This window comes from Bos indicus, chromosome 8 (genome assembly GCF_029378745.1).
Source record: "Bos indicus isolate NIAB-ARS_2022 breed Sahiwal x Tharparkar chromosome 8, NIAB-ARS_B.indTharparkar_mat_pri_1.0, whole genome shotgun sequence".
NCBI lineage: Eukaryota > Metazoa > Chordata > Mammalia > Artiodactyla > Bovidae > Bos > Bos indicus.
Window position 1 is genome coordinate 29,412,398 of NC_091767.1, and position 15,016 is coordinate 29,427,413.

A 15,016-nucleotide genomic window follows, 5' to 3' on the forward strand; every position below is an offset into this window, starting at 1 on the left:
CACAGAGTCGGAAACGACTGAAGCGACTTAGCAGAGTGTCTAATATGATGCCTGGCCCACCAAGTGACCCTTCTATAAATTTAAACTCAAAAGAAATTATTTTAACTGTATCCTATGTTCAGAGACAGGCAACCTGAGACTCCAAGGCGAATTTCTGGAATAGACTTTAGTCTGGGAAAATGCTGGATACTGTGATTGATGGCAGTGGAACTTCAGGCACTGAAGAGTAAAGTCTAAAAGGAATTAGGAGCCTAGAGGGGTGGGAAGGATGCTTAAGGGCAAGGGAGGGAATATATGTATACATGTGGCTGATTCACTTTGTTGTACAGCAGAAACTAATGCACCATTGTAAAGCAATTATAGTTTAATAAGATTTTTTTAAAAACTGAAAATTAAAAAAAAGGAACCAGGAACATATCATAGTTAGCTCCCACAACATATTTATAATTAAATGGCCAGCTAATATAAATTATACAATTAGAGTGGCCAGTTCTGAGAGGTCTATTGCACTGGATGGCTGAGGGAAATTAAGAAATTCAAGCAACAGGCAATTTTTAAAAAATACTCTTAAAAATGACAAATACTAATGTTTATTTAGTAGGGATCAACTGTACCTTAATTAATACTAGCACAGGTTCTCTGGGTATTTGGCACAAGTAAAATACATCTCTTCTGATTAGATTTCTGGAAAAATGATGGTTCATTTTTAAAAATTCATTATTGTAGGTAAAAAGATTTATTTGAAGCTTTGTCTCTTAGAAAACTGTGGAAAATTCTGAAGGAGATGGAAATACCAGACTACCTGATCTGCCTCTTGACAAACCTATATGCAGGTCAGGAAGCAACAGTTAGAACTGGACATGGAACAACAGACTGGTTCCAAATAGGAAAAGGAGTACATCAAGGCTGTATATTGTCACTCTGCTTATTTAACTTATATGCAGAGTACATCATGAGAAACGCTGGGCTGGAGGAAGCACAAGCTGGAATGAAGATTGCCAGGAGAAATATCAATAACCTCAGATATGCAGATGACACCACCCTTATGGCAGAAAGTGAAGAGGAACTAAAGAGCCTCTTGATGAAAGTGAAAGAGAAGAGTGAAAAAGTTGGCTTAAAGCTCAACATTCAGAAAACGAAGATCATGGCATCTGGTCCCATCATTTCATGGCAAATAGACGAGGAAACAGTGGAAACAGTGGCTGACTTTATTTTGGGGGGCTCCAAAATCACTGCAGGGTGATTGTAGCCATGAAATTAAATATGCTTACTCCTTGGAAGGAATGTTATGACCAACCTAGATAGCATATTCAAAAGCAGAGACATTACTTTGTCAACAAAAGTCCATCTAGTCGAGGCTGTGGTTTTTCCAGTGGTCATGTATAGATGTGAGAGTTGGACTATAAAAAAGCTGAGTGCCAAAGAATTGATGCTTTTGAACTGTGGTGTTGGAGAAGACTCTTGAGAGTTCCTTGGACTGCAAGGAGATCCAACCAGTCTATCCTAAAGGAAATCAGTCCTGGGTGTTCATTGGAAAGACTGACGTTGAAGCTGAAACTCCAATCCTTTGGCCACCTGATGTGAAGAGCTGACTCATTTGAAAAGACCCTGATGCTGGGAAAGATTGAGGTCAGGAGGAGAAGGGGAAGACAGTGGATGAGATGGTTGGATGACATCATGGACTCAGTGGACATGGGTTTGGGTAGACTCCGGCAGTTGGTGATGGATATGGAGGCCTGGCATGCTGCGTTTCATGGGCTTGCAAAGAGTTGGATACGACTGAGCGACTGAACTGAACTGAACTCTTAGAAATCAGGGATAACTATTAAGAAGAACAGTAGTTCTGGAAAAAATATTCCAATGGGTCACTTCTTAGAAAAAAATGATTAATCATTACCGAAAAAAAAGGGGTTATGTTCCAGGATTATGTATGTTACTGAAAGCAAGAAATATGATGATTGAATTAAAAGGGGAGAAAGGCAAACAGGTGTTAGGTTGATTCCCAATGGAAATACTGTTCAAATATTGTAGAGGGCTGATGGAACTAAATTCTGAGGTTCTTTTTTGTGGAAATGTTTCTTTCTTACACCTTTGTCGGTTTATAATGTTTTAAAATGATAGTCATCTAACAAATTTTCCTTTGATCCCTGAATACTCATGTTTGCCTCCATCTTTATTTAACCTGGTCATCAATTATTGCAGAATAAAGAAAATGATGTGGGCCAGCCAGCTTCACGCCCCAGAGCTATCAAACCTGGTTCATAGAATCCACGTTTTCAAGTCTGGCTCTTTGTTTTCAGAAAAAAAATAAATGTCAGTAGGGTGGCTAGAGGGAAAGACATTTCCCCCTCCTAACCGAGGGCTAATGAGCTGTCAGTCTATTACTTAGAATCCTGTTGAGAGATTTGTGTGAACAATTGAAAAAGTTTATCTGATGATTAACCAGTTGTGAAATTTAGCACCAAGTATTTGATTCTTAAGGTGAGGGGATTACTTGGGAATTGTGAGTTTCCATGTGTGGAAAAGGAGACTATACTCCCTTTACTGTTACCATGCAAAAATCAACAACCCCAACTATATCTCAGTAATAGGAGCGTCCTTTTCTCAATGAACGTAACATTCCTCTATTTCTTCCTTTCTCTTTCTTACAACTTTTATATATTTCTTTGGCTGCTCCTGTGTGTGTATGTGTGTGTGTGTGTGTAGCCTAATAGCCTGAACTTTGGTTAAACGTATACATTAATTTTTACCTGATACACTTCTCTCTTGAAGAGGAGAAGGAGGAGAAGGGGACGACAGAGGGTGAGTTGGCTGGATGGTATCACTGACTTGATGGACATGAGTTTGAGCAAGCTTCCGGAGTTTTGGTGATGGAAAGGGAAGCCTGGCATGCTGCAGTCCATGGGGTCACAAAGAGTTGGACACGACTGAGCAACTGAACTCTCTCTTAAAAACATGTCAGTTCTATCTCAGCACAAAGCAGATGCACCACAGATGTTAGCTTACTCTCGCCCTAATAACAGTGATGGGAAATCCAGGCAAAGACGTGTTGTTTTCACTACTACTGCTCCTTAAATCTCAGACGATAAAGTGTCAGCTAATTACCCCCTGGGTCCCTGGCTTTCAGTGGAGCCTTCTAAAATACACAAAACCAAAATGAAGACAGAACACTATTAGCACTCCATAATTCAAGCAAACAAGAGATGTGTTTACTCTGCCTGGCTACTGACCACCTGCCTTCCCATCCCACAAGGCAGGTATCCATATATAGCATCTCCCCGGTCACAGTCCTGCAGGGAGTGAACCTCTTTCTGGGCCTCACAGTCTGTGAATCTTCAAGAAGCGGGCCCCGACAGCATGCATGTTCTCTTCCTTCAGCTGCTGGTGCTCCTGCCTCTAGGGGAGGCTGTACAGCACGGGGATGGTCGCCAGAGGCAGAGTTCTATCTCTCTCATGCTCCTAGAAAGGAATCGCAGAGAGCTCTCCATGGGCACTCAGGAGGAAGCAGAGGAGAAGCCAGATCTGTTTGTGGCCGTGCCACACCTGATAGGTGCCAGCCCTGCAGAGGAGGGCCAGAGGCAGAGAGAAAAGATGCTGTCCAGGTTTGGGAGATTCTGGAAGAAGCCTGAGAGAGAGCTGCACCCATCCCAGGGCTTGGTCAGTGAGCAGATCTTCCCTGGGACTTGGGGCCTCACTCAGCCCAAGGGTAGGATGCCGACGGAGAAATCTCCTCTCCGGGAAGAAGCCAAGAAATTCTGGCACCACTTCATGTTCAGAATGAGTCCAGCTTCTCAGGGGATCATCCTGCCTATCAAAAGCCATGAAGTGCATCAGGAGACCTGTAGGACAGTGCCCTTCAGCCAGGTATTTGTTCTGGGTGGGGGCGGGGATCCAGATTTTCAGGAGGGAGTGGACAGCTGGGATGGGTGAAAAGCAGGGGACGAGTGTGCCAGGAGTCTGAGTCTCACCTAATTTCCAGATTTGGTCCCTGGACCTTCATCATGGGATTTGGCAAAGTATGCTCATATACCCTAAATTTCTTTCTAACCTTGGAAATGCTGCAAAGATGGTATGATGGTACTGCTAATGTTAGTAATCATTCATATTGATCACACAGAGCCTTTTTTTTTGTTTGTTTGTTTTATTTGTTTTTAAACTGGTGTGGTCTATCTGGAGAATTAATTGACTGTCCCTCCAGTTACGAAATTGGGAACTTAGAGTGGTCACCAGAACTTCTCCCTAGCTGCATCTCTACACTCTATTAGACATGGATGAGCAAGTGGGTTCCATCTGCAGATAAGTGGGATACATTGGACTCCTCCCCATACTTGCATGTATGATGGTCTTAATCCCTGTATTTCACACCCAGATACTTCATAGGTCTATCAACTATGTCCAGGTTGTTAGACAGAAGTTGCCAGATTATTTCTAGCATTACCATAGCAAAAATGATTTAATACAACAGATTTTCTCATAAGCTTTCAAAAAGTAATCTTGATGTGAAATCACATTTCCTCCCCTTAGAAATGCCTGTCTTCCAGTTCATGTTGTGTTGGCTGATTTGTGGTTAGGATGATTGATTCCACACTATTAAGACCAGGGAGCATTCTACTATCTGCTTCCTCCAGTTGGTCTGGCAAAGCCCACACTCCAAATGTTAGATTAAAATTGAGAAATTGCATCAGGTCCTTAAACACAGAGATACTGAACCAAAAGCAATGCAGGGCAGAGTAAAATTTTACAGTCCAGTAAAGCTACCCAATTAAGCAGGCAGTATTATAAGGTAATTGACTGTGCAAGGCAGTTAAATATTCTGAAAAGGCAAGGATACGTAGCAATGACAAGTCAATGATCAAATAATAATGACTGCTTTGTTGGCCCATGTATAATTAGAAAATTGCTCCTAAGAACCGGGCAATCAAATTTCCTTTTAACTCTTATTTTGAATTCTATTGCTAATCAAATTAAGAGTAAGGTGTTTGGCTCATATATTTTGAAGGGCACATAAAGCTAGGTGTCTGGGGTTACGGGAGAGGCAGAGATGATGTCACGCAACATGATTTAGAGGTGTAGGTGCTGCAACTTTACTCCATGCAACTTTAATAAATTTGAATGTACTATAAACACTGCAAAATAGGACAGATTAAACTCTTGATGTTCTGATCTGTGAGCTTTTGAACAAATATGTATTGAGAATTTATTATGCACAATGCACTGTGAAGAGTAGAAGGGTAAGACACATTATTGACAAGAAGCGAGCCATTAGAATTTTTCAGACCAGTAACATCAAACTTAGAGTTTGGCATTCAAGTGTAAACATTTTCCATATTACCTTAGGTATTTCCTACAGGTTAATTTATTAATTTACCCAATAAAAGAAATTTAGTTGAGGTAGCTCTATGCTCTTAAGATACCATCACTTGGATATTTAAAATGTATCCAACATTGGAAAGATTTTTAAATTTTAGTCTAAGTTATCCTCAGGCTTGGGAGGGCCTCCATGGTGGCTCAGATGATAAAGAATCTGCCTGTAATAGAGGAGAACCAAGTTCACTCCCTGGATCGGGAAGATCTCCTGGAGAAAGGAATAGCAACTCACTCCAGAATTTTGCCTGGAGAATTCCATGGACAGAGGAGACTGGTGGGCTACATACAGTCCGTGGGGTTACAGAGTCGGACATGACTCAGCAACTAACATCCTCAGACTTAATAGTCTAGAGCTTCTGTATCATGTATGTTAAAGAAATGACTCAAGATAATTTAATGGAGATGTGTTTGCCTTTTAGACTATCACCCATGAAGACTGTGAGAAAGTGGTTGTACAGAACAACCTCTGCTTTGGAAAATGTGGGTCCCTTCCTTTTCCTGAAGCTGCGCAGCACCCCCACACATTCTGCTCCCACTGCCTGCCTGCCAAGTTCACCACGAGGCACTTACAGCTCAACTGCACCGATCTGGCCATGGTGATCAAGGTGGTGATGCTGGTGGAGGAATGTCAGTGCATGGTGAAGACAGAGCATCAGCATGGCTACCCCGCACAGGCTGGCTTTCGGGCAGAATTTCATGTCCAAGATCCCTTTATCCCAGGATTTTCAACATAAAAAAAAAAGAAAAGCTATTTTACTATTATCAGGAAAATTACTGATTACTCAGTCTGAAATGTTAAGTGGGTATATAATATTTTAAGAGAAAGATGGTTTACAAAATAGTTGTGAAAATGAGTTAGAGGTCATATTTATTTATCCATTCATCAGTGCACATTTGGGATCTAGTCTCGACTCTGCCACTAATTGGGTATAGCATGTTAATGAGCTGCAGAAGCTTTTTCCCCAAGTTTTTCATCTATAAAGAAGGGACTTGAACTAGACGATTGCTAACGTCCTTTCTGCTACTATTATTACATGATCTATTGTCTACAAGTTTTGGTAAGAGCCCTCCATCTGAAGATGGAAAAGAAATAAACTAGACCATAAAATAGGTTTCTTTAATAGCTTGTCAAAGCATCAGCAAATATATATATACATATATATATATATATATATATATATGCATCTGAGCCACAGTCAGCTCCAGGTCTTGTTTTTGCTGATTGTTTACAGTTTCTTCATCTTCAGCAACAAAGAATGTAATCAATTTGATTTTGGTATTGACCATTTGGTAATGTCCATGTGCAAAGTCGTCTCTTGTGTTGTTGAAAAGGGGTATTTGCTATGACCAGTGCTTTCTCTTGGCAGAATTCAGTTAGCCTTGGGAAAGCTGGAGAAGATTGAGGGCAGAAGGAAAAAAGGGCATCAGAGGATGAGATGGCTGGATGGTATCACCAATGCAACAGGCATGAACTTGGGCAAACTCCAGCAGATGGTCAGGGACAGGGAGGCTGCAGTCCATGGGGTTGCAAAGAGTTGGGCACAACTGGGCAACTGAGCAACATATGTATGCATGTATGCATACATATCTATGTGGTATTTGTAGAGAAGATTCCTGATCCTTGTAGCTGTCTTTGCTCTCAGGCCACGTTTTATTTGACTTTTATCAGATGATTAAGTAGGTCCATAGGGAGAAGGAGTTTGGAGTTTGGTTGCCTCATTACTTTTTATACTTCCCATATAAAATTCTTAATGTCAGGTCTCTAGCTTTGAAGAAGGAACACAGATATTACTTTTAGTGGTTTACATACGGATAAGGAACAATCAATTATCAGTAAACAAACTAGTGCCTAAATTATGGGGAAGGAAAATATATGATCAGTATCAGGTTTAAAGGTTAATCCAGAGATGTTGATGCAAATAACCAAGGAATTTCTGTAGATGTCAAATAAACCACAAATGATTTAAATTTAAAAAACAATTTACAGGTGAAATCCTTTTTCTCATGCATTTTGGTTTAGGTAGTTTAGTAATGGTTCTGTGTTCATATGACTGTGTTTGTGCTACTGCATAAAAAAACTCTGTTACAAATTTTATTTTGTAAATGCCACAGTTGCAAATTCTGAAAAGATTCCAAATATTTTAATGTATTAAATGTTCATGTATGATGCATTCTGGGAAATATTATAGCATTCATTTGTCTTATATTTTGCCCTTATTTGTTTTACCTCTCCCATAATTTAAAGGCACTATTGGGAGATTATCTAGTAAGAGTATTTCTGAAATGGCTTCATAGGTTAATGACACTGGTCCAAGTGTTTCTTTTAACACTGCAAACCGCTTTCTGTTAAGGTCCTTCAATCACTGCCTGTCAGTCATTTCTCCTGTGTGTATTTATTTGTATGAAAAGCATGCAGAACTGACTTTCCTTAACCATATTTCTTTTTCTAAAATCATACTTTAAAAATTAATCTTAAAAATGATATTATTTGAATCCTTTTACTTTCAGTGTACCCAAGAATGTATATCCTGGAATAATAATTATTTTTCTAAAAAAGAAATTAATGTCTATTTTAATTCTATTCCTCTTTAGTCACACCATCTAACCTGGTGTTCTGAAGAAACAAATGCATTTATATTTAGTGTATACTCTACAACACATCAACACAATAGAATACATGCTACAGAGATATACAGCAACATTTATATTAGAATATATTATACCCTTCTGTGGTCAAAGACAACCTAATTGGCCAAGATATGGTCATAAGGATAAAACTGTTAAGCATTAATGATATCCCAGCTGGTCAATATATTTTGGTGCCAAAAGCTATTGAGCAGCTGTCTAGTTTGCCATTGCCTCACCCTGATTATGTAAACCCATCTCTGCCAATTGACTATCTTTCTCCTCCTCACACACTTGCAAATCCCTTTTATCTACCCTTGCAAATAGACTCTCCAGCCCAAGCCCCAAGCAATCATCAGTTTTATTCAAATTCTGCTCTGCCCTTTCTTCATGTGTGAATTCAAGATGAGCTAGTTGATGGTTGTAGCAGAGGTCACATTCAAAGAGTAGCAGTATGAAACTCACGAAATTGCCCACATTCAATGATTTTTATTTACAAAAAAGGCAGTCTAACTGTTTGACATAATACACGGCAGCACAAGAAACAGAGGAAACACACAAATATTGAACAATCTATTAAGTGCCAGATACTGTCCTGAGTCTTTTACATAAATTGTATAATTTAAGTCATGTGTAAATACATAAATAGTACAATGCTAACAAGAATCAGATGAGGTATGTAAATACCCTATTTTGTAGGAGAGGAAATTAAGCCTAAAAATTTTAAGCAACTTGACTAAGATAATGTGAGGCATATTTTCTACTTATATTAAAATGTTTGCCTATTTGCTGTTTGTCAATTTAGACTTAACTCCTCTAGGTCTCTTCCCTATAGCTCTCAAAGCTAATTTCTTTTTACCTCTGGTCTAGCCCTCATGTTTGAAGGACAGTGATGTTATCTCTTGAAAGAGAAGTCATCCCTAGGTCAGGTTTTCAGCCAAGCATTGCCTTGACTTAAGAGGTGGTCATGGCAAGCCCCCTTCCTCAATTTTGGTCTCGTTTTCCTCCTGTATAAAATAAGGCTGGTAATAATTACTTCAGAATTACCGTGATGATCAGGTTTAGGTAACAGCACATCAGAGAGCTTTGGATCCTATAAAGCTAGGATAAATTCACTCTTTTCTATTCAGACTTTTATTTATTTATTTATTTTCATATTCAGACTTAAAAAAAAATTGTTTTGAGACATTTAAAGGACATAGAAAAGTGCAAAAAGCAATACAACAGACCCGCAATTTCCCACTACCAGAATAGTTAACATTTTGTCGTCTTGTGCTTCTTGTCTATTTTCTTAAAAGTATGAACCACTTCACATATACATCTTCTCTAACTACCCTGCTGATGTATCCCCCAAGTCCCTGAGCACTCAATACTTACCCCACCCCCAGTCTTGTTTACACTTCCAATACCTTTTAGATTTTTGTAAAGGTACATACACATCCATAAATAATGCATACTATTTTTGTGTATATGTTCCTTTACTCAGCAAGTATGTATTTGTCCACCAGTTCTGTGCACGATAGAGCTGTAAGTCTATAGCTGTGTCCACAGCAAGGAAAGAAGTCAGACAAGGTCCCTGGTCCTATAGAGTTCATATTCTACTGCAGGGGACAAGCAACTTGAAAATCAATCAATTCATTAATCAACTGAAATGGAAAAATATCAGATGGTTATAAGTGATAAAAAATAAAATAGGCAAGTGTGCCAGAGGTTAATTATGTTAGACTGAATAACCTGTGAAAGTGTGACAATAAAGCTGAGTTTTTAATTACTACAAACATGATATTGTATATAAATTGCTCCATGGTTACTCCTTTCTCCATACAGGATTCCAGCTTGTTTTTACAACAGTTTTTAGAGGCATTTTTCTATACTATTTTATCTCTGTTAGGAAGTAGGACATTAAATATTCCCTACAGGGAGTGGTTAACTTAGCTTTGAAAATTTATTTTTTTGGTGTGTATAGTCTCCTTAACCTGTCAGTTTGATTCTTAATTAAGAATGTTATGTGTTCTCTGAATTTTCACTGATAATTTATGCTGTACATGACACTATTCTGAGGACCCTCAGATAAGCAAACATAGATAAAACACATTTCCTCCCACCTTGTAGCTTATAATATAGTAGCAGAGATAATATATGCAAATTATAAAGCAATAATAGTGAGCAAGTCCTGTATATTATACATCTTTGTTAGTCTCCCATTTCTAAAGTTTTATATATTACATTATTTTAAAATATTATTAGATATATTTCTTTTTATTTCTTATATAATAGTATTATATATTTACATATTTTGAGATTTTTATATATTTGTATATATTCAGGAACATACACATACGCCTACAATGTATAATTTTAATATTTTGTAAGGAATAAAAACTCAATACTTGTAAAGATAAGTGAACGAATTTTGGGAACTACTCTTGAAAAAAGGTCTGTGGGGTACATAGGGTGGGGAACTTGGAATGGCAGCCAACAAGTCTTAAAAATGTATTTGATAGACTGTGGGGAGTTTTTGAATATTTCTGAGCAGATTAGATGATATCAATTTACAAAGTAGATTCAGAGGGCCTCATGACCCCCCAAAATGTGCATAATTGTTGTGGTTATGGACACACTTAAAGGGAGATCATCTAGAATTTTCCTGAGCTTCTACAAGATTTCCATGAGCCAAAAATTTTAACAGTTGGAGCCGGTCAGTTGGAATGGAGAGAAAGCATGGAGGCCAGAAGAGCTGGAAGAAAACTTAGAAATCATGTTCACAAACCTCTTCCGAGTGAATCTCAAGAAAGTCAAGTTTCCATTTCAAGAACAGAGGAGGGGTTTTAAATATACATCAGTGGGTCCTCTTCACTTTGTTTAATGTTCACTTTCAGGAGCTGGCAATGGTGAAATGGGTGAGTAATCACACCTTAAGCAAAGGAATGGACTTTCCTGTAATACGAGTTTTCCAAAGCCAGGCCCTAGTTTATCCACCCACGTTTCCGGGAGAGAGCTCAGATATTCATTTTATTGCCCTGCTCCCTCCGTTTTCGTTTCATTCCTCGTCCTTTCCTCCAAAAGAAACAACCAGTGACCCATCTCTGGGTGTGGACTTGGGTTAATGTTTCTCAAGGAAATGGTCACAATTTCCTCTTGTCTACCAGCTAAGGGAAACACGCCTATTTATGTTCAATATCCCAGGAATAAGAGTTTCCAGTACATGACTCTTTATGTCACAGTTCCAGTAATCAAGGGAACCTGCATCCTGCCTAAACCCTAGACAAGAAATAGGTAAAAATTTAAATGGATGCACAGATTTTACCTCTTACAGCTGTTCAAATAAAACACTAAAAGGATGCCTCCATCAACGGCCCTGGGATCCATTGGATTTAGTAATCTTTGAACATTAAAAAAAATAATGTCCTGGAGCGTCTCAGGACCATGAGAATACAGGGTGAAACTATCACTGAAGGGCCTCCTCCATGTGCAGAGATTGAAAAAAGAGGTTTTATGCTCTTCATTCCCCTGCGCTATGGCCGTGGCTATGCTAAGTCACTTCAGTCATGTCCAACTCTGTGCAACCCTATGGACTGTAGCCCTCCAGGCTCCTCTGTCCATGGGATTCTCCAGGCAAGAATACTGGAGTGGGTTACCATGCTCTCCACAAGGGGATCTTCCTGACCCAGGGATTGAACCCATTTCTCTTATGTGTCCTACATTGGCAGGCGAGGCCTTTACCACTAGTGCCACCTGGGAAGCCTCCTAATTCCCCTGGCCATTTGCAAAGGTGACTATGAGTCCAGGCATAGCTCTAAGGAAAATAGTTCAAAGCAGGTGGAATTTTCTTTGGTGTCTACTTTTCCTCCTTTCTGCTTCACCCTTGAGCTCCCTTCCCTCTCTCACCTTGATTCTAGGATATTCAAATTGTCTACAGTTGCCCAGGGCTCCTAATTCATGTGCATTCATCTGTGTAGCTCATCCAGTTAACATCTATTCAGAATGAATTAAACATCAGGCACTGAGCTGACCCACTGTGGTACCAAGATGGCTATGACAGCTTCCTGCCCTTGAGGATACCGAATTTACCAACTAGAGAGTTCAGATTTCATGTACAGGTAACTACTCCTTCACCTTGGCTGTGTGTTAGAATGGTCCATGAGCATTTAAAATACAGAAATTCTGTTCCAATAATTAGAGGTAGGCGTTGGGGATATCAGGCAATTGTCAATATATTTTTAAAGCTCTGCTGGTGATCTTTCCACCAGGGCAGATAATGAGTAGGTGGGAGCTACTGCAGAATTCTGGTCACAGGAACTCTGAACACTTGCTCAGGTCTGTTCTTGAATTAGAACATCATGCTGTTCTCTCAGTCCTTCTTGAATTAGAACATCATGCTGTTCTCTAAGTCCTTCTTGATCCTCCGGTTTTGTTGTTCTCCAAAACTCTAAGTTCCTCAAATTTCATTTTCAGGCAGCTTATGAATAGCAGTACCCTTGCTCAGTTAGCTAAACTGCAGTTTTTGCCCAGAGGAAATAGAGGTGTTCAATTGAATTTTCTTTCTCCCCCAAATCATTGCCTCTTTTTCTAATATACCTATTACACGTACTCCTCTATCAGCATTTAACGCTATAATTCATTAACTCTCATGTTTTATCGTGCCTCAAACTACATCAGGTGCTCACAAGCAAGGCTTTTTTTTTTGGTTTCACACCCAAGGCATCTGATTCACTGGGTTTGGAATATGTTCTGGCATCTAAATTTTTTCCACTTCTTTATCATGAAGATTTTTCAAACATACAAAATAGTTGAAAAAAATAAGATCCCAGAACACGTCCACAGCCTCCACTTCAGTTGAAGCGACTGTTATGTTTGCCATATTGACTTTATCTTTCCTTTCCATTTGTGTGAATGTGCGTAGATGTGTGTTCACTACATATTTTTATACTGTAGGCCCATTCGAAAGTAAATTGCAGATATCATGACGTTTCACCCTAATTCTCCAATATGCATCGCCCAAGAATGAGGTTATTTTCCTACACAATTAAGGACAATAATATCATTATCACCCCTAAGAAAATTAACAATATTTCCAAAATGTCATCGAGTTATTTGCAGTTTAACAGTCACCGTCTGGATCTTGCTCTCTCTCTCTCTCAAGTACAGAGCTGGAAATTTCAGACTTTATGATAGGCTCAGGGAGGAGATCTCAGGGGAGCAAGCGGGACTTATGAGACAGCCCCAATAAGTCTTGAGTTTGCTCTGAGTAGATTTCACAAATCAGGACAGAGATCCTCTGGAGCAGTAAATGGCAACCCACTTCAGTGTTCTTGCCTGGAAAATTCCAAGGTCAGAGGAGCCTGGTGAGCTACAGTCCATGGGGTTGCAAAAGGTCAGATACAACTGAGCACATATAAACGTAATGTCTGGCCAGAAGGCCCATTCCACTTGACACAAGGCCTAAGAGAAGCCAGTCATATGACGCCTAGGGTACACTCCCACATGCTGGCCTGAGCTAGAAGGAAGGAGAAATGTTCTCTCTGGCCCTGGGAAACTTCAAAGAAAATCCTCCTGCCTTCATGTTTACAGTAGAAGTCGGGTGATGAGTGTAGAGAAAGGCATCTACAATCATTAACTACATACCTAGTTTAAGGCATAAGATCAGCTTCCGTGGAAATGATCAGTTGAATGATTCTTTGCTGTGATTAAAGCTGCTTGACGTTGTGGCCCCGCGTCAGGCTTCAGGAGAGCTGTAAGAAACAGAGATGGTGGGAGTTGGAGTTTGATACTTCTTCACACTCTCTAATATTGCCTCCATAAAAATAGCATCAGCTGTTGCTGCACATGATATAATATTAACATGCTCCTTTAATATCTACAGCATGCCCGTAAAAGACTTTGATGATGACAGTTGGCGATTTCCGTGCAGTTAATGAATGACAGCACACGGTGATCAGATTGCTTCAGGAAGGAGTCTCTCAGAATGCTGGTATTCACAGAACCAGACCACAGGATGAATCCTGGGTGCAGGACTTTCTAAACCTAAGGCTGACCCATTTCTTTGTTGCCTATATGGTTCTATAGGGTCATATCTCTAGGTTTTCCCCAAACAGCAGAAGTGGACTGGGAAAAGGTGAAGGGAATAAGGGGGTTGCTTGCTAGAATAGGTATGAACTTAGGACAGACTTTTTGTTTTTGTGATGCAGTTACAGTGAAAGTGTTTTTTTTTTTTTTTTTTTCTTGTTATTGTTTAGTTGCTAAGTTGTGTTTGACTCTTTTGTGACCCTGTGGACTGTAGCCTGCCAGGCTCCTGTGCCCATGGAATTTTCCAGGCAAGAATACCGGAGTGGGCTGCCATTTCCTTCTCCAGGGGATCTTCCTGACCCAGGGATCAAATTCTCATCTACCTTGACGGGCAGATCCTTTACGGCTGAGCCACCAGGGAAGCCCACAGTGAAAGTTAACTAACTGCTTGATTAAGAGAGCAAAGAACGAAGACATGTGTGCCTATGGTATGCATGTCTATCAGTTTGGCAGGCGTTGCTCTCCAAAGCAGCACAGGTATTTAAGAAACTGAAGATGTGGTCAGTGTATTCTAGCTGTTCATTAATCTTTCACCATCTCTTGCACTGAATTCCTCAATTATGCATTTGCTTGCTTCATGCTCTTGCTTCATGCTCTTCATACATTCAATGAATGTAACACTCATTGCCTATGGAATTTTCCCTGGTATCTCTGCTATTCCACCCATGTCAACTATATTTTTACCACTGAAGGCCGTGGCTCCCTGCTGTAGCACTGCAGGTGTCAAACGGTGAGATATCAGGTGTCCTCTTTTTTTTTTTTAATCTATTAGATGTAGATTCCATGAACCCAGATCAGGTCCATTGAGTTAGTAGGCTTGGAAACCAACAAAAGTTAAGTCTCTAAAGTGTTTTACAGCCATAAACATGATTATGCACAACAGCCGGAAGTACTATTTTCATTACCTCTGGCACCTAGGTTTTCTTTGAAGGACTCAGAAACGATGTTCTTCTCCTAG

General features: G+C 39.7%; 1 protein-coding gene across 1 annotated transcript; it reads left to right on the forward strand.

Moving 5' to 3' along the window:
* The first annotated feature begins 3,357 nt into the window (after positions 1-3,357).
* Positions 3,358-6,499, forward strand: CER1 (cerberus 1, DAN family BMP antagonist). Its single transcript, XM_019965703.2, has 2 exons — positions 3,358-3,864; positions 5,787-6,499. The coding sequence occupies exons 1-2, from the start codon at positions 3,358-3,360 to the stop codon at positions 6,099-6,101; spliced, it is 822 nt and encodes a 273-aa protein (XP_019821262.2). The 3' UTR covers positions 6,102-6,499.
* The last annotated feature ends 8,517 nt before the right edge of the window (positions 6,500-15,016 follow it).